The 24,324-nt window shown below is 38.2% G+C and overlaps 1 protein-coding gene across 1 annotated transcript in view; it reads right to left on the bottom strand.

Moving 5' to 3' along the window:
- Nucleotides 1-2,389: 2,389 nt before the first annotated feature.
- The window catches only part of rxfp1 (relaxin family peptide receptor 1), an 85,371-nt gene continuing 63,436 nt past the window's right edge, over nt 2,390-24,324 (bottom strand). The window contains exons 11-18 of the mRNA XM_026182778.2: nt 24,041-24,112; nt 22,219-22,290; nt 21,114-21,185; nt 20,416-20,487; nt 17,835-18,064; nt 11,217-11,627; nt 10,755-10,973; nt 2,390-9,867 (exon numbers count right to left, since the gene is read on the bottom strand). Of these exons, the coding sequence (XP_026038563.1) occupies nt 9,458-9,867; nt 10,755-10,973; nt 11,217-11,627; nt 17,835-18,064; nt 20,416-20,487; nt 21,114-21,185; nt 22,219-22,290; nt 24,041-24,112 (1,558 nt within the window). The 3' untranslated portion in view covers nt 2,390-9,457. The remainder of the gene's footprint in view (nt 9,868-10,754; nt 10,974-11,216; nt 11,628-17,834; nt 18,065-20,415; nt 20,488-21,113; nt 21,186-22,218; nt 22,291-24,040; nt 24,113-24,324) is intronic.

Below are 24,324 nucleotides of genomic sequence, written 5' to 3'. Positions count from 1 at the left end.
TTGGGCTATAATGGTTGTATTGATGTATAGCAACTTGAAATGCTCCCAAAAATGGCTCCACAGCATGTAAAAATATAATATAAGCTCTGGCGAACTTGGTTCTATGGTAGGTCTTAAAGGGTTAACACATAGTGAGTGAGGAAGGTGACTGGAAAGAAAAACTCAATGCATCATGGGAATCCCCGGCAGCCTACGTCTATTGCAGCATAACTAGGGAACGGTAGTAACCAGACCGAAAAGCAGCGCACATTTCGGTGCTTTATTTCGGTGCTTTTTTTTCCTGAGCTGTGATACACTTCTAGCCAATCATTTTACGTTTCCGAGGATAGTAGGCGGGTCCAGGTACATACATTCTTTTAGAGCAGAGCTACAGATTAAAAATGCCCAAGGCGAAGCGGTCAAAAGTCTGGCTGTACTTCACAGCAGAATATGCAAACTCAGCAGCAACAAGTGCTTTAAGCTGATACTGTGATACTGTCAAAGGAGGTAACACCTCGAATCCGATGAAACACCTGGCGACGCATAGCGTTTTTTTTAAAGCCCAGAAATGCGCTGTATTTGATAGCTTGCTGCGAGACCTCACACCGAGCACATCTACTGCGGGTGTGGTGCCTGTTATCAGACCCGGAGTTAGCAACATCCCCAAAAACACGAAGAGGAGAGTCCTGGCCCCTAGCCCTGCCAGTGTAGCAGAAATGATGACGGATGATGATGGCAGCAGCAGCCGTTCTTCTCTGCGTGAGTAGCTTAATGTTGTTTGTGTGTAATTTACGTTGAGTAGGCTAACCACGTTATCACATTAATGCATGTAAGGTGAACTAGCAAACATCATCATAGCTACATGCGGCTGTCTTCTTGTTTGATGGCAGATACTCCCTTCACCCTGGCCAAAAAGGCTAAAATGACCAAAGAAAAAAAGGGAAACGGCTAAACATGAGAGGTTTTTGAATAAAGTTTGTGCTTTTTACATTGTTTAAGCACTGCTTCCAGCCAAGAGTGATACCATATATGCCCCATAGCTGCAGAAAAGGCTAACATTGTTATCTTTTTACAAAAACCAGCTGAACATGAGAGGTTTTTGGACCAATTTTGTGTTCTCCATTCTTTAAGCACCGGTTTGAGCACCGTTTGAGCACCGTTTGAGCACCGGCACCGTTTCAAAAGTACCGATTTGGCACCGGTATCGGATAAAACCTAAACGATACCCATCCCTAAGCATAACTAAGGGAGGATTCAGGGTCACCTGGTCCAGCCCTAACTATATGCTTTAGCATAAAGGAAAGTTTTAAGCCTAATCTTGAAAGTAGAGATAGTGTCTGTCTCCCGAATCCAAACTGGAAGCTGGTTCCACAGAAGAGGGGCCTGAAAACTGAAGGCTCTGCCTCCCATTCTACTTTTAAATACTCTAGGAACAACAAGTAGGCCTGCAGTGCGAGAGCGAAGTGCTCTAATAGGGTGATATGGTACTTATGGTAGATAAGATGGGGCCTGATTATTTAAGACCTTGTATGTGAGGAGCAGGATTTTGAATTCTGGATTTAACAGGAAGCCAATGAAGGGAAGCGAAAACAGGAGAAATATGCTCCCTCTTTCTAGTCCCTGTCAAGACTCTTGCTGCAGCATTTTGGATTAGCTGAAGGCTTCTCAGCGAGTTTTTAGGACATCTTGATAATAATGAATTACAGTAGTCCAGTCCAGTCTTAAATTAGGTCCAATTTTAGACCTAATTTAAGAAAAATGAAACCACAAAGGCAACTTCATAACTAATTTTATTGTAAGACACAGTCATTGTGCAATGTAAATAGAAATTGGCCTATACAATGTATCCACAAGTAATTGTTATGATGTATTATGTTTATATCATACAGTCATAGGTTTGCTTACTATTTATTTACTACAAATAAGTCAGTTTTATAAGAATCCACACTGCACTGAACAAAGTATGCACAGAAGAATTTATGACTGTATCACTCATTGTATCATATTCATCACTGTCCAAATATATTTATAGATCACAGTGTAAAAAAATGATGTAGGGTTTGTGGAGACGGTTCAAAGTTCAAACTCCCAGACCAGCTGGGGAATTTCTAGACAAGATGCAGAAAAGATGACTTACCACTACTCCCTGTGAGGCTGCATCCCGCTCACAAATATACAAATTAAATACATTCTTTGTTGAACATACTGCAAAGAAACTATATAATACAGTATATTACATTCAATATTTTCCCAAAATTATTTTATGTGACAGAGAAAACACTGTTACGGCCCGGCTCTGCTAGGCGGCAGCGGACCTGAGGCCAGCGGCCGTAACAACACACAAGGACAAAACAAAACCCCCCAAACAAACAGCAAAACACAAAATGAACTATAACGTATCACTCTTGAAAACTGGAGGACATTTTTATTACAATACAATACGAAACATGAACATTTCCCCTAAAGAGCACTGAACCTGGCATTTGCAATTGACAAAAGAATGAATGCAACTTGTGGTCATCGTGATACCAAAGTTTTGGGTGGTACATTATTATCAACAAAATGGCAAATTTTACAGTAAGAAATGTATCAAACACGTATTTATAAAACTATATGACAATGTTATTACAGCATTTGCATTACAGTCAGCTGCCACAATATACTCAGTAAATTTTGCAGGAAACCACTGGCTACAGTAAACATGTAATAGCTATAACTAAACACACAAACATTCATACATTACCCATGAAACAATAAAGCTTCTTGTAGACAATGAATAAACAATAGCAAATTGTATTATTTATTAAATAGAATGCTTTGAAATGACTGGAATTGACAATTTCAGAATGCATTATTGTCAGTCAACAAAAATACTTGATTACAATTTGCAACACTAAAGGAAACTTGCGCAGATATCTCTAGCTAGTTTTAAATTCTGCGTAAGGGGAGCTGTGCCGTTATTTTAAGAAGAGCTTTAAGCATGCCAGTCTGCCGTAGCTACAGGAAAGAAAATGATTAGCAGCCAATCTAGAGATATATATAATGGCTCCTAGACGCAAAGAAAATTTTTGTTGCTGCACTTGGACCGCCCTTGAGCAATCATCTTTAGCAGGAAATATGCACAAGTTCAAATCACAGATCTATTGCAAGTTTTAAGTTGCACACTTGAAAATGCATGCTCACAGGCCAACACCACAGCAATGTTAACGCCTAACGTTAGGCTTTATTTAGGCACAGTGGTGCTTTTTGTCTTAAATGCATCATGTCAACATGCTAACTTGCTAACAATATGATGTGCGATGTTTGATTAAGAAAAAAAAAGGCAATTTGGCAGTAGTGCTGGAGAATCACAATATTAGTATTCTCAGCCTCAGTGCCAGTGTCCACATCACAGCTTCACAGAATTGTGCTCCCACACCTCACACTTAGGCTGTCTCCCTGGCAAATCATGTCTTCCAGAAATAGTCATAAGAGTTAACACAGAATGTGCTAGAGACAATAGAGATTATTGCTTTTGATTTTGAATTTTTATTGTTGTAAAATACCTTTTTAAGAGGGACAGACACCTTCAGCTACTTTACAGCACGTGTCATTTTGATTTCACACATGAAACAAGCAGCAGTAGAACATTTCTCAATCTGCACAATTGATTTAGAAAAGATTTTACACTTGACGCTATTTCTGATGAAACCCTAGGAGCACACAGGCTTATAGCCTCCCTGTGGAACTGCTGTGATGTACTAACAAAAAATAAGAGGTTGAGCTAGAGTTTCAGAGTTAAAGATGTAGAGTCTTTAATTTTGGATGGACGGGGCTAGAAATGAGTACATTGAAGGGACGGGTCAAGCTAAGAGTTTTGGAGACCAAGATAGAGAGGCAAGGCAGAGTAGAAATAGTGAATATGTTGAACAGTATGAAGTATGAAGCTACTAGGGAGGAACAAAAGAGGAAGTCCACTCCACAGAGAAGTTTCATGGATGTACTGGATGAGGAAGGATGAGGTTGGTGTGACAGAGGACAGTGTAATAGGAGGCAGATGATTCACTGCTAGGGTTGCCAACCGTCCCTTAAAAAACGGAATCGTCCCGTATTTAGAAACAAAAGTACACGTCCCGTATTGAGCTAATAAGGGACGCACTTTGTCCCGTAATACAGTGAGAATCAAAAGTAGTCTATAAATGTTTATGGAATTAACGCTTTGTTTGAAAACATAATTCCCAGCCCCTCTCCTGCTTTGTGACCAATGATCTGACAGCACACTTATGACAATTCGAGTATGACAATTCAGATTACCGCTCATCTCATTGGTCGAGGAAAGGTCGCTTGCGGAGAAAATACCGGAAGACAACAGATTACCACAACAACAAGCATGGCCAACATGGAAACAAACGCCGACACTGCGGTGCAAGTCTCGGATGACAGTACACCTAAAGCTGGGCAGACACTGTGCGATTTTTTTTCAGTCACGTTATTCAGCTCCTGCTCAAACTGCACGATTGACTCGCAGGGGTTAGAAGTTGGTAGGTCACGATGCAGGTCTCACACTATACCGCCCGATGCTCTGATGCGACCTGAGTGCTCACACTGTGCCTCCATAAAATGAAGGTTATAACAGAAAATCTGTCGCTCTCTCTCTCTGTCTGTCTTTCACTCACACAGACACACCACCACCATCAACTTTGCTAAATTGCTTATGAAAAACATTGATCAGGCAGCTGTGATTGAGCAGCAGTGTAGATCCAACTATTTTCACGGTTGTTGTGGTCGTGATAATTTTGTGATGCCACATCGAAAAGGCTCGGATGAGCTTTCCAAAGTTCTACAAGTTGTGCCTCCATCGCTTGTGTCCAGATCACACGCTGCACAGCCGTGCTGCTCCATCTTTTTCACCGACGTTTACGTGTTTGCGCATGTGCAGTGTGAGCGGCTGTGGTGACACCCTCACGAGCGATTGATGATCGGGAGCTGGTCGTGAGGTGTTAATCGCTTCTCGTTACCCCACGTATACTACACGATGCACGATGAAGGCCAAAATCGGGCCGATCACCAAATCGGTCGCACGACTCAAAAATCTTCTCAAAATGGGCCAAAAATCGCACAGTGTGAGCCCAGCATTAGAGCAGCAATGTTTGTTGCTCAGAGAAAGAAAAGAAAAAAAGGCTGCAAAAGTACGGGGAGGAATGGGAAAAGGAAAACACCTGGCTGGAAAAGTGCACGATAACACCTATAAAACGCACTGCACTGTGTGCCGGCGCACTTTTTCCATAGGCATGCTTCTAGTGGTGGGCACATGAAGAACATGAGGGGCGTGAAAGCTCGGGGAACCCTTAACCAATTTCTTGTCCACCAGGCCACGGCAGAAGCAGATATGGTATGTAAACATTGGTTTGTTGTTTTTAAACCCTCTGGTTAAGGTTAATATGGGCATGTGCAGTGAATATCAGCGCTATGTGGCCAGAAGTGTGATAATATAATTTATTTTGTGTAATAGACAACTGCAAGGATAGATGATTATAACAAATAGATGACTAATACATAAAAGTAATACATAGATTAATAATGATGATGAGTTATGATGCGTAATCATGGGAACAAGTGGGTTTACAAACAGGAGCAGCTGATTAGCATTAGAAAAGCTGAAATAATACCTCAACTGAAGCCAATTGTACTAAATGCACTAAATGTGCACAGTTACAAGAATATTTTTCGTTCTATTGCTTTCTATTAATTTATATAATTTTAAGTTAAGCAGGACAGAGTTCTTTTAAAGAAAGATTTACTTATATTCTCAAAAGTTAAGCATGACAGGCTTCTGTTTAAGAAGGAGACCTGTTTTACTGTGTTAATGTTGTCATTTTGAGCTAAAAATAAATGGCTAAATGATCATTTGTTTCCTATATGGTCATATCACAAAGAATATGCATCTGCTTAAATCAAATTCAAGTCAAATGGTTAAAAAATAATTTCACACACAAAAAAAAGAGCTACCACACTGGGAAGGGTGAAGACAACTGGGTCGCCCGGCCCTGGCCACGAGGTGTCCCTTATTTATTTTTCAGGGAGTTGGCAACCCTATTCACTGCGGTGGCCTCTGTTTAAATAAATATGCAGTTTTTGTCTAAAGGAAAGTGCAAATAATTATTTTAGGTCTGTAGCTCCATTTGTTCCTGTTCATTGTGAGCTATCTTGCAAATACTTCCAGATGCAGCCTTGGTGGGATTGCAGCCACGTTTTCGACAATGGGATTAGCATGAAGGCTCTGCTTTGCCTTAAAGGAATTATCCATAGTTAACAACATACAGTTATGCTCCACAAGGTTTCCAGGGGTACAAGGAAGCATAAAAAACTAAACAAACAGAACAAGTACTCCAATAAAAGTAGCTTATTGTTGTCGCATTTCTCTATCTTGAGCCACTGTGAGCTAAGATTCCTAATCAGCAGCATATTTCTTCTAGAAGCAAGTGTTGTGCCATCCTGGCAGCAATCCTGAAAAGTCCAGGACTTAGTGGGGGCAGTTATTTTGGAACATGTGAATTCAGTTTGTGATGTCAGTGAAACCTTTTCTGTTTATTTACGTTTAGGGTGGACACCAGTATTGTCCTCTGAACACATCAATGGCTGTACATAACCCATTTCTCACTCTGAGTGATGTACCAATAAACTGGAGTCTTGACCAAGAAACATTGGCAGCCTCCAACCCATGATGTAACTGTAATGATATAAATACAAATAACCCCAAACAAAACCAAGCAGTCCAGGGTTTTATTTTGCTTGTAGATTTAAAATGGCATAACTGCAGCACAGATACGTGCTTCTTTATATCAGAAAGTAGAAGTTTAGTGAGTTGTTTTTGTCTCTATTTCATCTTATTTTGACCTGATCAATCTCATTTCCAGCTTTCTGACTGTTACAAGCTTAACTTGTTAATGCAAACCTGAAAGGTTTGCTTCAAGCAAGCAAGCAAGCAATTTATATAGCACTTCCAGACAACTCCCAGCTGAAAACAAAGTGTCGTACACCTAACATGAAAAACGAAAAGCACATTAAAATAAATTAAATAAAAACAATAAAATCAGCACCTTAGATCGAATTAAAGCAGTAAAACCAGGGTCAAACTGTGTCAAAAGCCAATGAATAAAAATATAGGCAACTCTTCAGTTCATACAATAACAAATACCAAATCTCTCAGCGACTAAGTGTAAAATCACAATCACTGTGGTATAAGTGAGGGCATGTACAGAATGACATTGGGGATTTCTCTTTATTTTGATGGCACATCCCAGGGAAAAAGACACTGGGACACATAATAATGAGGAGCTGACTAAACCTAAGAACAGTGTGTGAGTGTGACAGACTCATGGGGACCCAGCTAGTTTTATATATATCATACACGTATGGGGACTATCAAATTCACATTGCATCACAAACCACTCATCGCTGTATGAGTGGCCTACTTGAGCCAAGAAAATAACAAAAGAACTGCAACACTCAGTGAATATGCTTGGAATACTCATCTCCTGTTTCATCTGAGCAAAACAAGGATGCAGGTTTATTTTCATCTCATTTATTTGCAGTCCAACAGATGCTCATCACAAGAGATGGCTCAAAGGTGGATGCAACTCTGAAAAAACTTGTGGAGTATGCAGTATCTTTCTTAGTTGTCACTGGCACCTTAGACCTGAAGGGAAAAGGTATCGAGACACATAATAACAATGACCTAGCTACACTTTAGAAATGTGTGGCATGCCAATGGGTCTTAACCAAGATAAATCTTGAACGAGGCAGATAGTAAGCAATGTAATAAATGTGACCAACTGCAATTCTAAGCGCAGCAGCATCAAGCAGTGTGGACATAATGTGACAGACATATACTGTACTATACTGTATGTATAGTTCCTTATCTTTTCACCCCCCCAATAAAAAAAATAATTTGCTTTAGGGAAAGAAAAGTGCTATAAGCTTTTATTACTCCAAGGACACGATCAGGATAACTAATGTGTTAAAATATCTCTCTGTTCTTTCCAGATTTCCGGAAGCTAAAGTTTGTAAATAGTTTTTAATAAAAGTTTTAATAATTTCCAGCTGGGCATATTTTTTTTGAATGGCAGAGAGCTGTTGTAGCCATAGAGATGACAAATAAGTGTATACAGGTAAGCTGGTGACAGTTATTTGTTTATAAATGTCAATTAGTGTACCAATGGAAATGAGATATAGCAAGCCTTTTATTCTAATAGTCGTGCAATACTGTTTTTTTGTCTTAACAGTCTCTTTTGTTGTGGAGTTCCTGACAATAAAAATCACTGCTGAGCAACTGTGAGGAAAGTAAAATAGTAAGTAAAGTTTTTTTTCTGCCAAATGCGCACTGTTTCAGTAGATACTCACCTACATATTTAAAAAAAAAAAAAAAAAAGCCATCCTAGTCAAACAATTGGATCTCAATGGCCCTGAGCGGCTGAAATCCCAAGCCCATTCTTTTCCTTAATGTCATCCTGTGCATTTCCTGATTCTCTCAACTACCCTTGTTTGGGATGTTACGAATATGTCACATAATTTAATCAAAATAAATAATAAAAATAAAGTCAAATTCAAATGGGTGGCGGTAGCTCAGTGGGTAGAGCAGGTCGCCTATTGATTGGAAGGTTGGTGGTTCAATCCCTGGCTCCTCCAGTCTGCATGCCAAGTATCAATTGCCCAAGTTGCTCTCCAATGCATCTGTCGGAGTGTGAATGTAGTTAGAAAGCACTCAGTTTAGAGAAAGTGCTTGTAGATTGGTTGAATGTGTCATGTTGTATAGAGTGCTTTGAGTACTCTGGGAGAGTAGAAAAGTGCTATATAAGAATCAGTCAAATACTATTATCTAAGATTTATGTCTGTCTAACTGTACCAATCACCCCCTTGTTTTTCCAGCCTCTGCCACTAGGTCATAATTATGAGGCCCTTCATTGCCCTATCTATTAATATCCTAAATGTTTATACTCTTTTTAATCCTATGGAATATTCAATGTGTCTCACCCATTGAATAGAGCTTCAGTCAAGTCATTGATGGGAATCATTCAGTTTGCATATTAATCCATTGTTATTATCATTATTAGCTTTTTGTCACTGATAACAGATTCTGTTCCCCAGATTTTACTTGCCTGGCTTTAACAGGATTCATAGGGAGCATGTTTTCTTAATTTAAGAAATTATTTTATGAAGTATGTCCCCCTATCTGCTGTGATGGCTGTTACCGTTGCTGGTCATGCACACATGCACTGTTACATTTTGAGGGAAAAAGACAAAAAAAAAAAAAAAAAAAAAATACCAGAACTAATCCTTTTAAACTGCAAAGAATGTAGACACTAACAAGTGACTAAACTGAGGGTAAATATGAACTGCTGAGATGAACGAACTTAAATGAAATTGAGTTTACTGAGGTGAGGTTTTGTTGACAATACAAACATGTACATGTACCTCTACCATTAGACAGTTACATAAGTTAATTTGTTTGTGTGCCTGTGTGAATGTGTGTATGTGGTGGTGTTTCAGTCTTAGAACATACTGACAGCACTGTATGTTGTGTTTCCTGCTTTCTGGTTGATGCTTTAATGTCATTGTACCCCTCATTAGTATTTTCCACAGGCGTGAGCTTGGGCTTTGTGCCATTTGCTTCAAATTCCTGCCCCACGCTGACACTATGGCTGTTTTCCTGCAGGGGCCACATTTCCTGCCAAGTGAGCGATGGATGATGAGCTGGGTGTCTGCTAAGGAGGGGCCTCCTCTGCCTGTAGTTAGCCCACACCTGCACAATAGTCTCTTTGAAAGGCCGTGTTGTTAGTGTGTAAAGGATGGGGTTAAGTGCGCTGTTGATGGGGAGAATAAATATGACCACCCAGGAGCTGATGGTACCTGTCAGAGAACAGAGAAAGAAATACAATTACAGTGTTAATTACTTAGTCTGTCTAGATTGTTACATTTAACAACTACTGACATCACAAATTAAAAATGATATACAAATAGTATCCTTAACCTCAAAATAAATTGTCATCATGCATAATCTAATGCATAATGACATTCTTATGCAGTAGTAAAACTTATGGGAAACACTTTAAGAAAACACAGAATGAATCCATATTGGGAGCACTTTGCTCCGTTTGACCTTAAAAGGCAGGACTTTACAACCTGATGCTTTGCAAGAGAATGTATCTGTAGCCAGCTCTGATTCACTGTAATCAATTTCAAAAATCATCTAAAACACATCACGTGGCATTTAAATGTATTCTTAACCCACTTCTCCCCCCAAAAAACCAGTTACTTCATCACACACAAATCAGCAACACATTATCACTTTCTTTTGCCAAAGACGTGTGATTACAAACTGCTAATGACCTGGTCAATGATGATGTCACAAAAAAAAATCAAATGAATAATGAATAATAAAATGAAGCCTGTCATGAATAATCTTAAAGCAAAAATCAGTAAAACAGTAGGATATAAAAAAAAAAAAGTCATTAAAAATAATAAAATCTATACACAGGTAATCAGTCACATCCATCATCGTATCCATGTGGCATTAGTTAAAAGTCTAGCAGCTACATTCTGCTGAACCCTTATAAAGACCTGCCTGCATTCATCAAATCATCTGCTTCTTTTAGTGAGTTACAGCAGACACAGCTGAGTTAAGAGGCCAAAAATGTTGTAGAGGCAAACTGTGAGGCTAATTAGGTAGTATTTTACTCAAAATGCTCTTTTTCATCAAAGTGTTTGTTTAAATGCTTGTCATTCTTTTACTGTACCGGGAATCTCCACCTGCAGCAGCGAGAGGATCTTGAGGATGAAAATGGGGATCCAGCAGAGGGAGTCAGTAATGACGATAGAGAAGAATCTTTTGGCAATGGTCACCTCTTTTTTGATGTGGTTGCTATATTTAGTGGTCTGAGTGCCTGTTCTCTGGATGTTATAAAACATACTTGCATAGGAGAGGACAATGATGAGGAATGCCACCAGGTTAAGACCTATGGAAAGATTTCATACAAACAAGTTTAAATTTGCAGTACTTGAATGTACATGTATAATAAATCTTTGCATCCAGAGCAAATAAATAAATGCAAAACCCCCCACATATAAAACACATATACTAAATACAGAACCTGTACTTTTACAGTTACCTTTGGAGAAGAAGTAAAAACAAAAAAAAAAAAACAAGTGAAAACATGAACAAAAATCTTCAAAGCACTGTTTCAAGAACAAATCCTCACCCAGGAAAATAACGACGGAGTAAACGTGAGCCCATAGAGTCTCTGGTTGTTCAGAGTGCAGTGGAAAGCAGACACCATTGGTCCCGTAAAAGTTGCGAAACAGCCCCTTGCAAACTAATGGGAGGAAGGCAATAATAAAACCAAACACCCATATCCCAAGAAGGATGGTGACAGTTCGTCGCCAGCCAGGAGTCAAGTACTGGAAAGGGTAGACTATGCAGATGTATTTCTCCAGCGTTAGATATGTGAGGAGCAGGACAGATACTTCAGTGGACAGCATGGCCAAAGAGCCAATGACCTGACACTGGCTGCTATCCATCCACGCCTGGGCATGCCGGTTGTACTCGCCTCGAAACTTTAGGTCATATGCACCGATCATGAAGAGGTAGATGCCCATCAACCCATCTGCACCTGCGAAGAAAAAGCAGCTGATTTACAAATTACTTATGAGATTTTGGTATAAGATTACATCCTGATATTTCTGGAGTATTTGGCTGAACATATACTGTAGCTATAACGATGTATTTGGGCTGCTTTGCTTCAGAAAATGTAGTTTCATTACTTTAGATTAATTAAGAAATGTGAGCACAATGTCAGTTGGACTTATTTTAACACCAAATAAACACTGCAGTGCTCTGAAAAAAAAGACAAGTTCAAAAATTGGTCAACATGAAAGGATTGAATCTGTAAGAAGGAGATTAATGATAACATGCTGACAGCAGCCACTCAACCTCGGAAATCCATGCATATTAAGAGGAACCAGGGATACTATAGGCTAACATCAGTCTTTCATGCGGTCTAAACTGTTATGAAAAGGAAATGAATGATATGATCAGTTTGAAATGGTGCAAAAATAGACCCATTAGCATTCTTGCTGAAACTCTTGAGGAAAAGGAGTAGCGGCTGGGCTCATTTTAACTTAGCATTAAGACTTTGAATAGGAAAAAAAAACTAGCTCTGTTCTGTTCAAGGGAAACAAAACTGACACATTAACTAGAGAACTCAAGGCAAAACTAATGAAAGAGAAACAGAATAATGTATGTTCAGTGTTTTAAACTAGAATGCTGATTTTATGTTCTTCTACTCAAAGAGGAAGGTTCTTCCGAGTTAAATTTTACTTGAGGGGAGAATGATTTATGATATCACAGCTAGTTAGAAGCCAGTTTTGAAGAAATCGACACACACTTTAAATGTTGCGTATTATTAAAGAACATGTAAGGGATACCCATTCATCCATCCATCCTGTTAACCGCAGTTTAGGGTCACAGGCGTGATGGAGCATACAACAGTGCTGCATATTTATAGATTCTGAACAAAAATGAAACAGCTGAGTTTTACACTTGAATTTCAAAACTTTTAAACATCTTATCTAAACCAAGAAATGTTCAAGGAGTTTGAGGATTAACATTTAAATGCAATCTAAATTCTGACATGTAAAATGGGGAAATATTTAATATTGCAGAGTATTCTTGGGTCTCTCAGTCTAATTTGAAAAAAATAGGTCATGTTATTCATGTTAAAAAAAGGTTCATTTCTTTCAGTTGTATCTTGTCACGATCCGCAGTGGCAGACTGAGTGGAGAGTGTGTGGAGGACTCAGACACAGGCGAAGACACGAAACGGAGTTCAAACGAAAAGCGAGCCTTTATTTTGGCTGATGACATGGCGGTCAAACAAGGCAGAAGCACAGTGACAATGACAGTATCTGTTCCATTAAAAAAACATTCAAATGTAATACAAGTGGATTTGATCTATTCATGAGAAACCTTTTCAAATACAGTAAATGAACTTGCAGACATTGCTCAAGATTTCCAGCAAAACACAACTAAGCACACTGCAAGTATCAGTGAGCAACATTTTAATAGAATGAAACACAGTATCAACTAATGGAGGTGTCCAAAGTCAAATTGATTTTATCCAAAGTAAAGAAGGGCTTTTTCTGTGTGAAATGATGATTAGAGTAAAACCTTTGAAGAGGTTATGACATTTTACATGCACTGGTAAAACTGCTTATTTACATTCAAAGCACGATCAAATGGAATTAGAGTGACCGGACTATAAGAAGATCAATAATAAGGCTCAGTAGACTGAGAGTTGGGGGAAAAAAATGAACACATACAGATTTTGCTATAGAAGAAAAAGCAAGACTCCAATCAGCATAAGTGCATTAGTATTAGTTCCTATAACAGTTGGGGGATATATTAACATTCACCAGCATTTCTCTGATTGGAAAAAGTGTTCTATTTGCAACAGCAACACTTCATTTATCAGAGACATCTTTTGGTTTTCCTGTTTTTAGAAAAGAATTTATTCAGCAGCAGAATAATGACCACAATACAAGCTTTCCGAGAGCTACGAAAGAAAAAACATCAACTGTCACTGATTTTGCTCTATAAGCCACCCACCTTCATCCCCATGGAACGTTTGTGGGGGCATTTGAAGACTAAGAAAACTTTCTCGATAAAACAAGAAACTTTTTGGGGATGTTGTGAGATGGTATAATATGGGATATGAAGTTTTGTACAAACCTGTAGATTCCAGGGTTCGAAATATTCATGTGATTACAAATGTAAATATAAGCTGCGGAGCCAATATTTTTTATGATAAAAAGTCTAAACAAATACAAACTATAGGTATCATCACTAGACCTACTAGAGTTTCTGAATCAGAATCAGAATACTTTGTTAATCCCAGAGGAAATTATGTGGTCACAGTTGCTCCAAGACAGTAAGAACAGTAACTAAATAAACTAAAGTAATTACTACAATCTATATTACAATATTATAAAATATAACAAAATACCTCTTATGCAAATAGCTCCAAATTATAAACATCCCAGTATATTACACAAATAAATTAGTTGACACTGAGGTGCCCTTCTTGTTAAGACTTTGACCCCTACTGTACAACATTTTTCTTTATATAAACGTTAGAAAAAGCAACATTTAAAGCCCAAACCTCAAATTTGTGTTGCTTAGTTAAGTTCGTTTTTCAGTGTGGAATTTGATTGTCACCCCTTGCGACAACTGATGAAAAATGCACTTCACAGCCTTCACTCAAGAAGAAGTGGGTCTCTTTGTTAGGTTGCCGTAATGAGCCCATTACAGCTTGCTGCAAGTAAGGTGAGGAGGACAATGCACTCAAAAACTTGTGCGTACCCCCTCGGGCAGAAATTCTTGAGAGCATGTAACTTTCTCTTCAAAACTAACAAACTAACAAAAGGTTATGTTTGTGAAGGTTCTCAGTCATCCAGGTCATCGTAGTCAAAGGAGCTTGCCTTTCCTGGACTGCGCTGTGCACATTGAAGAGAATGGCAACCACAACATCGAAGTTTACCGGAAGCCCACACACACGGACCAGTACTTCCTCTTTGACTCCCATCACCCTCTGGAACACAAACTTGGATTAATTAGGACCCTACACCACCGGGCAGAACATGTTCCCTCTAAGCCTGAAGGGAAAAAGAAGGAACACACCCATGTAAAGGAAGCACTCAAAACATGCGGTTATCCTAATTGGGCGTTTATAAAGTCAGCAAAGATGCACAGAAAAGAAGATCAGACACCAGCGAGGGAGGATAAGAAGGACAGACTCAACAACATTGTCATCCCCTATGTAGCCGGTGTGTCAGAAAAACTCAGGAGAGTTTTCTCCAAGCATGACATCCCGGTGCATTTCAGACCCAGCAACACACTCAGACAAAAACTGGTTCACCCGAAAGACAAAACTCCTAAACACAAACTTAACAACGTGGTGTATGCTGTACAGTGCAGCGAGGAATGCTCAGACCTCTACATTGGAGAGACCAAACAGCCACTTCACAAGCGCATGGCACAACACAGAAGAGCCACCTCCACAGGACAAGACTCAGCAGTCCATCTGCATCTAAAGGACAAAGGACACTCTTTCGAGGATGCCAATGTTCACATTTTGGACGGAGAGGACAGATGGTTTGAAAGAGGAGTGAAAGAAGCCATCTATGTCCACTGTGAGCGACCATCTTTGAACAGAGGCGGGGGTTTACGACACCAACTCTCTGCCATCTATAATCCAGTTTTGAGATCCCTTCCCAGACGCCTTAACGGCCACTCACATCCTGGGCCATCTGACCTCAGGAATTCGCATGATAAGGTGGGGCCAGGTTTCACAATGAACACACCCGAAACTCTGGCTGATTGGGACCCATGCCCAGTTTCCCACCCTGGCTCAGGCGATTAGAGGATCATCAGGGGGTCCTTTTGTCCCTCTGTGGGGGGTCACTCCTACTAGGTTTATATCTGGGACTCTCCACCATTTGACCTTAGAACTGAAGAAGCTTCTCGGATGAGAGGTGAAACGTCTTCAAGCAACTTAAAGAAGTCCAGACGCTTTTCTTTGCAAGCTCCTTTGACTAACAAAAGGTTAGAAGTTCAAAAAGCAAGCTGAGACGTTATACATCTGTCTTAAAAGACTGTTCAATGTGCAATCTCCATCTCTTGGAATAATTGGAATTTGATATACAAAACATGACTATGCATCGTACACCAACCATTGTTTCATGCTTGAAACTCTTGGAGAGAAAAAGAACTGAAATTAAAAGATAACTACCAGCCCCATCTGTTATTTTCTTTTATACCTACTTTCAATTCTGTTTGCAAAGTTATCACAATGTTTTTTTCTTAAATTTGTGATTTAATTCACAACTTATATCCTCTGATGAATTGCCCACTGCTTCATCAGTCATGGATTAATGTTTATTTCTTTGATAGTTTGGTGAATTCATTACTCAAATCCTCCTCCTTAGTCCTGTTAGTAATTCTTTTGATGCTGAATCAGACCAAAGCTCTTTAGAAGGCATTAATTGTGGACCTGGAATAAAATAACTAAACATTGCTTTTAAGTTTTCTTTTGTATGTTTTGGGGTTTTTTATGTTATAATGTGTCATAGAAAGATTGTAAGGGTACAAAAATTAAACTTGCCGACTGTGTGATGGGGCTCCTATATAGTCACTTAAAGATCATGAATACTTTGGCTTTCTTAGGAAAAGGCAATGGCTGATACAAGCATAATTAATTCATATCAAGTCTTGTTCCAGTTCTAAGTACGGATGACTCAACACTTTCATGTTTGTACTTTGTTATTGGTTCATTTCTTCCTTGACTCTTTCCGCTCCTTTAATAGCCATATTAAAAGCAATATGCAAACACATCCTGCTTGCATTAAGATACTCTTTTTAAACTCTTCAGCTAAAGTAGCAAAGAATAAGTCATATTTAAAATGCTTTACTTTTCTCATCATCATAAGCTTCATTTTTGGCTTTCTTTGGCCAAAAATCTACTTGCTAATGAAAACAGTTCTCATATCACATTCACACACCAGTGCACTCCACAAAAAGACTGGATTTACTTTTCCACTGTGTTTGAAACCACAAAACACGTGAACAGCTTTTTACTAACAGCTCTGGCTCTGGCTCAGGACATCAGTTGCGACCGGTTACCGGTAAGGGGAGGAAGATAGGACAAAGACATGCTGTGGGAGAAAGCCAAAGATTAATAATAACTAAAGATTACATGTCACCTGATCCAGCCCTTACTATATGCTTTATCAAAAAGAAAGATTTAAATCTAATTTAAACCAAGTCGGATCCTCTTTAGCCTCCAGAACGGCTTTACTTTGTTGTGGCACAAACTCAACATGATGCTGGAAACATTCTTCAGAGTTTAGGCTGTACCAACATGATAGCATCATACCAGATTTGCTGCTGATTTGTTGGCTGCACATACATGATGCGGTTTCCCCATTCCAGTCCCAAGGTGCTCTAACAGACTGAGATCAGGTCACTGTAGAGGCCATTTGAGAACAAGTGAACTTACTGTCATGTTCAAGAAACCAGTTTGAGATGTTTTGAGCTTTGTGACATAGTGTGTCATGGGCTGTTATCCTTTTGTGAGTAGATAAAAGAAAATGCTAAACTGTGATCATAAACGGGTCGGCATGATCAGCAACAATGATTTGTGATTTGTTGTGCACTTAGAAATGCACGTCTAGATACCTTGGTTATAGCGAATGTCAATTTGAGTCAACCTGTCTACATGCCTTGAGCTGCTGCAATTTGATTGGTTGATTTGTGTTAACAAGCAGCTGAATAGCTGAACCCATCAAAGTGACTGGCGAGTGTAGTTCAGCTGTATCTCAGTCAAAACTGTTTTTTGCCACTTAGTATGCATCATATATAAAAGCAGTTTTATGACAAGAGTTAAGTTTGAATATATATTTACTATTTTTACATATCATGTTAATCATGTCTTATCTTAATGACTTTTTATTTCTTTGGATGATGAGAATATCTTATCTAATCAACTGCCAGCTTTTTGCATTTAGTAGTATTCATGAGGATTGCCAGTGTATTTAATATTAAACCTTTATTATTGAAACATGGTGATAGGCACGGTGGAAACTAATTTCATGCTTTGTGCTGTCTTTGACATTCAAGGCTATCAGAAGGACACAGTGTTGGAAGAATATGTCAGTTGTAATCTAGAAACTGCAACAGCAAACAATAAAATCTTTGTAGCCAGTAAAAGTTATATCCTAAAAGTTATACGAGTTTTCCACTTTAAATGTAGTAACGTGACTTACAGCAGAGGGAGATGATGCACATGGCATGTAGTTTGTTCTCTGAGCGAATGTACGACCGCATGCAGATGACGAAGATATTGCCGAAGCAGGTGGTAGCAGACACAACCCAGACGAAGACCCTCAGCACAATATTGGCCAGTAGGTTCTCAAAGGATGAGATTCCATCAGTGTTGGGCTTACAACTACGCACATGAGGAGCATAGCCACAGTACTGGAATTTCTTGAAGTAGCTGTAATCACGCAAAAAAAGTGTAAGGTTAAGCAACAGACAAAAGGAGATTGTTTATTTGAACCAAAAAGGTTCTGGGTCAATCAAGGCAACAGGAAAATTCCACACTGTAAATGTCTTTTCTTTTTATACATACTGGCAGGTGCAGAAATAAGAGAGAGGAATAAAGCAAGAAGGGGTATTCTGGTGATCTGAAGTGCCAATTTTATACGGAAATAATAGCACCCGAAGCTGTGAGACTCTAAAGGTGGTAAACCTAATCAAGAAGCCAACTTAAATTAAAATGAGTGCTTTTGTCTTTTGTCTTTCTACCCAGGTGGAGACCTGCAAAAGTTTAACAGTAATCATTTTATCCAAAGAAAGAATTAAAGGGTTTATTCAGCTGAATTATCTGCCCATCTCCCACCATCAACCCCTGTATAGAAATTGACATGTCATTTATGGTCCTTACTAGGGCTGAGCCATATCATACCGTTCACGGTAATACCGGTGTAATATTGGGCAAAGATAAGAAAATGAAATATCGCGATAGAATATGGGTAAAATGCGAATGCGCAGTGCCTTTGTTTTCATACACACATGGTGGAAAAAGCATGCTGGCGACGGAAAATGAGAAGGACGAAAGCGGATCGTTGAATGAAACAGATGAACCAGAATTGGTTTTTAAAAATGCTGCAACTTCAGTGATGTCGAACTGGTTTAGCTTTCGTCCATCAGATACACAACAAAGCACTATTTTTGGTAGCGCATGCTAGCGACGGCCGTATTTTGGAAAATACGGCACACTTAAAATCAATCCTTTGATTTTTCTGAAAATCGACAGAGCCTCTTATAATCCCGTGTGCCTTATGTATGAATTCTGGTTGTGTCTACTGACCTCGAAACGATTTTATGTGCTACACGGCGCTCGAAAATCTGTCAAATGTTTTAGTACGACTTTGCTAAGCTAAGAAACCCGCACCGCTTGATGGATTGTCGGAGCATTGCGGCTATCGTAGGCAGGAGCCTCGCGGAGTGATACGTACTGTGCTTCAACATAATATCAGCAAGGAATTTGCATTTGCACTGTTAAATTTTTATATAACTTTCATGCACATAAAAAACTGCTGCTTGTTTAAGTGAAAATACATTGATTTTTTTTTCCACTAATAAAGTTGTGGAGTTGTAAAGTATTTTGTCTACTGTCAATTATATTGTCAGTTATATCATTATAAATTTTCAAACGTATATCGTGATAAATATTTTTGGTCATATTGCCCTGCTCTAGTCCTTACAGTAATTAAAAATGACATTTCAACAAATCAAACTATTTTCCAGCTTCCAACATTGCCCATAGCTAAATGTCAAAGTGAACATGCTACTGTCCTTACAATGTTAATTTGCTTACTATATGTTAATCAGTTATTTTATTGCTATAGTATTAAAGGAATGGCAATAATTTACAGAGTATTGACAGTAGTCTCTATTTGGAAAGTCAGAGCATCCTCAGTGCTATTAGAATTCATCCAGGAAAATATGAATTGAGTGCAAAATTAATAATTGGCCAATATTTGTTTCACATTTCTCAAATGTCAAACACATGCTGGTGCTCGCTCTTCAAAACCAAAGCGGAATGACCTTTTTAGGACAATTAAATTGCGATCAAATCACGATGTTCAAAAATTAACTATGTTTTTTTATTTTTTTTTTAAGTCCCTTTAGTTAATGCACATGTTTTATGGAAATGCACTCTTATAAAGAAACAATCCCTTTGAAAACAGTTCACTGCTTTACTTCTGGAGTTTTCTGAATAATAGGTGCAACAATTTCTTCAAATAGAGATGCAACTTTAAATTTATTTTTTAAATTGCTTTGTGAAATAAAAATGCTATTCCATTCATGTCTAAGGTAGGGTGCTGGCATATATCAAAATATTTATGAATGAAGTAGCTTGAGCACTGCTGCTTTAAAATGCATTTTACTTCTGCAAAATAAGATAGATTTGAATGCAGCTGACACTTACTAAAACTTGTATGAAGCACTATTACAAAGGGAACGTTAAAGAATCTCTGTGACTGTATCCAAGGGTGAAGAGGCATTCATCTTATCATGTTCTCTGTCTTGTTGCATCTCTTCAGGACTTACATGGATGTATCTTGAGTTGTTTTAGCAACAGAAAAGAAGGATTACACTAAGCTTGACTTAATCATCTCTTGGTTGGAAGAGGAGTCTGACAGTCTCAATAAGGCCAGCTCAAAGCTCATTACTAGGATAATATTTCTATGTGTGAGTAACACATTGTCTCTATGACAGTCCAGACTGAACAATAAGGATTTACTGTTTAAACATAGACCATCACAATGGAGTACTTACATATGAGTCAAGTATTTGAGTGGTTCAAACATCCTTCGCTGAATGTTTCCAATTTCTATTCCTTCTATGCTCCTAACAAATATAAAGATGATTTTGTCTTAGTTTGATGCCACACACAATACAGTATGCTGATTTGTTTTGTACACAAAAACGTGAAAACGTGTTTTCACCAAATCTTCTTCTTGGTAAATGGCCTTTCAAGGCCTAAATGGGGGACATTTCTACTAGAAAGAGACATTTTTAGTCTTCTGTTTATTTAGATTTTGACTTTTGTGAATTCAAGCTTGTGCGTATGAAGAAGAAGTATGACAATCACTTGCCGGAATGTCTCAAACAGCAATATGCAGAATATACTGAGGTTCTCAAAAATGGAAAAACATTAAAAAATGATAACCTTCTTCAAACTAGTCAAACTAATCAAATCAAAAACTGGAGCTGACCAAAGTAATTGGACAGGCACCAACATGAAAGATAAGATCAATAAGATAAGATCAATATGAAAGTAAAATAAATATGATATAGTAAAAAAATAATGAATTAGAATAAAAAACCTGTATATTTACATAAAAGGTTGATTGTAAACCGAGTTTGTGTGGTTACTTGATATCAATTTATTGATTAACTCAGTTTTATTTAATGCCAAACATTGATTTTTTTAAAATCTTAATGTTATCAAGGATGCATCATCAAATACTTACAATGATTTTAACTTATGTAACTTATCAAAGTGGTCAACTTGCAGCTCCATGATGGGATTGTACGATATATTTCTGCAGAAAAAAGGGGAAAATAAGCAACAATGAACAGCACACACACATAAATGATTAATGAAATTACAGTTCATTGTACATTATGCATGGGAGGACGGAAACAAAGCACAGCAATCTTCAGTGATGCAGTTTCATGAAAACAAATAGAACACCAGTGACATTTAAATATGTCTAGAAGCATTTTATGCATGTCAGCTGCCTCCCACATGTTTATCTTCCTGTCATACTGTCACATTACCTCCTGCTTCACATCTTAAAGGTGTGTCCTTCCTCTGTTCATTTTCTAGCTTGTTATCCTCCCACCAGCATATTTATTAGTGGTTAGGGAATCAGTGTATTGACTGTCTTCTGCTTAAAATTTATAATCCCTAGGAAGATGCTATACCACAGTTTGACACTATTTTTGTAGTATTTTCTGTATTTAATCTACAATTATTCTGTATAACAATGTTAAACACAATAATATCACAATGATATTATCCTTGCTATTTATAATTTATTATAAGGGAATTGCCTTTTGCATTCTTTGAGCAATTTAGTTATTACCAGTTTATCATTTTTCAATTAAAAGAAGGTAAATACTTCACTCTTTCATGTGTTTCATAGCTTCATCTTCTAATAACTCTTCATAAAATTAATGCTTACATAACATGTACTTGCTCAATAAATTATGACTTGTCATTGTATATTAAACTAACCAGCCGTACATAACCCCTTCACAGAACATTAATTTAAAACTGATACAATCATATATTATCTTTGCAATTTGCAATTTTTCATCATTACATAAGTTCTAAAAATTAAAAGGTAGTACAAAACCCCCAGCAAAATTTACTACAGTTTAGTCAAAGTCTGTATACACACTTTTCATTGAAAACATGAAACTATGTCTAGTTTTTGCAAAATGACAAACTGTCAGTCTGCTGTCATTCTCGATGACTACAAAGATATAAATAGCCATAGAGAAGGCTATGGGAAAGGTATCCGCATACAGAACTATGTGTCTGTGGGTATTTGTATAAAGAGAACTCACAGCTGGAGCAAATCCTCAAGTAAGACAAAGAGATTCGGAGGGATTCCTGCCAGTCTGTTTCTGGATAGATCCCTGTGTGCACAGACAAATCCACATCAGTTCTCCAAAAATAAAGAACAATGAATAAATATTGATGTACAACACTGGGCATTTGATGGATGCATACAGATCTTCAAAGGAAGATCCACCCTCAGTAACTCTGTTAAGGGAGAGGGGGTGGATAGAATGACAGGCAAGCTGAAAAACAGCAATAACAAAAAATGTAAAGTCCTTTGAATACTGACACTATGCTTATGGTGGGTTGTTGTAGCCACGTTTTTCATTAGTGACCATCCACAGCAGGTTTCCCAGACTGCATTAATATAATACATTCACAGTTACCCTATTTTGAAGATTCAGTGTTACCAACTGCAGCACTGTGAATGTTGTGGTTGTATGGCTTTAATGCATTATATATTTAACCTACTATCCCTCTTCATCATTAAATATAAATGTCTATGTCCAAGTGGTTTCTTATGTGGCTCAAGAGTTGGGAGTTTGCCTTGTAATTGGAAGGTTGCCGGTTCGAGCCCCAGCTCCGACAGTCTTGATCGTTGTGTCCTTGGGCAAGACACTTGACCCATTGCCTACTGGTGGTGGTCAGAGGGCCCGGTGGCGCCAGTGTCCGGCAGCCTCGCCTCTGTCAGTGCGCCCCCGGGTGGCTGTGGCTACAATGTAGCTTGCCATCACCAGTGTGTGAATGGGTGGATGACTGGATGTTTGAACTCACAGTTTTTGAAGAGAATTAAAGACTAACTGATGTTAACCGTACACAGGAGGTTTCCCAGTCATGGATTAACTCTTTCTATCCACACTGCTACTATAACAATACCAGATAAAAGTCAGTGATTTTGATTATTCATGATTTTGACATTGGTGTGGGGGCTTTATTTTGCTGTTTTAACTGCATTAAGTCATATAAAACCTACACTGGGTTTATATCTTCTGAACTTTACATATAATTGAATGTGCTATATAGATCAAATTGCCATTGTCAAAAAGTATTAAGAAGTTCCACATTTAAAGCCACTGACTGTTGCTTGTTAGAATTAAAGCACAGACACAATAAAAATGTGAAGTTCATGGATCATCAACATGACTATAAAATGCTCAATTATAACCGCTGATCTCAATCAAATTTCCTTCTAAATTACTCAGTTCTATTCATGTGACACCTGTGCAAATTCCATAACGTATCAGAATACAAGTGAGACCTGAAGTGGTCTATACAGATGTTAGTCAAGTAGATGGAGCAGCAAGGACTGCTGATTGTAATTAACTGATGATTGTAAACTGGCTACAGGAGTGAATATTATCTTGAATGGTTGTTTGTCTCTGTGAGACTGATAACCTGTCCCGGGTGCACCCTGCCTTTCCACAGGGGTTTTCTACAAACCCTTGAGCTAAATGTTACTTTATTAGACACGTCCTTAAATGATGTTGGTTATTGCACTGAGCAGAGTTTGATGTTTGTCCTTCTTAGACAGGAAGCTGCTGTATCTTAGGTGTTACAGACGGTTTTAATGACGTCTAGGATAATCTTTGGAAGCGATTAAAGCATAGATCTGGCTATTTCAGTGCTTTTTTTAATAGAACAGAGCATTTATAGTGTTTTTAAATGCTGTCGTTTCCTTCTGTTCTTTTGGAACTTCTTGAGTCATTAATCACAATGAATCTTCAAAATCCACATCTTACATGGCTTCAATTCAGCTTTTTTTTGGCACAATCCAGAGAGTTTTGTTTTGTTTTTTGAAGTTTGTTTGTGCAAAATATTTTTACTTACAATTCTCCAAGCTTTTGCAGGACTGAGAAAGCCTGTTCGTGTACGTAGCTGATCCTATTTCGCTGCAGAACCCTGGAGACAGGCAACAGACACAGAAAGAATTATATGACTATTTTTCCTACCTTAATCCCATTTAATGAACTGCCAGAATTGATCCCACACCTAGGATAGTACAGTTCATCAATTTGTATGAAACTAAGGTTGATTTGCAATCCTCTAACAGGAACTGCAGCAAAAGAAAAAATGTAAATGCAAAGACTGCACCTCAGCCATGTAATAAATTA

Source organism: Astatotilapia calliptera, chromosome 2 (genome assembly GCF_964374335.1).
Source record: "Astatotilapia calliptera chromosome 2, fAstCal68.1, whole genome shotgun sequence".
NCBI lineage: Eukaryota > Metazoa > Chordata > Actinopteri > Cichliformes > Cichlidae > Astatotilapia > Astatotilapia calliptera.
The sequence above is the reverse complement of the archived record's forward strand: the minus strand, read 5'-3'. Positions and strand labels throughout refer to the sequence as shown.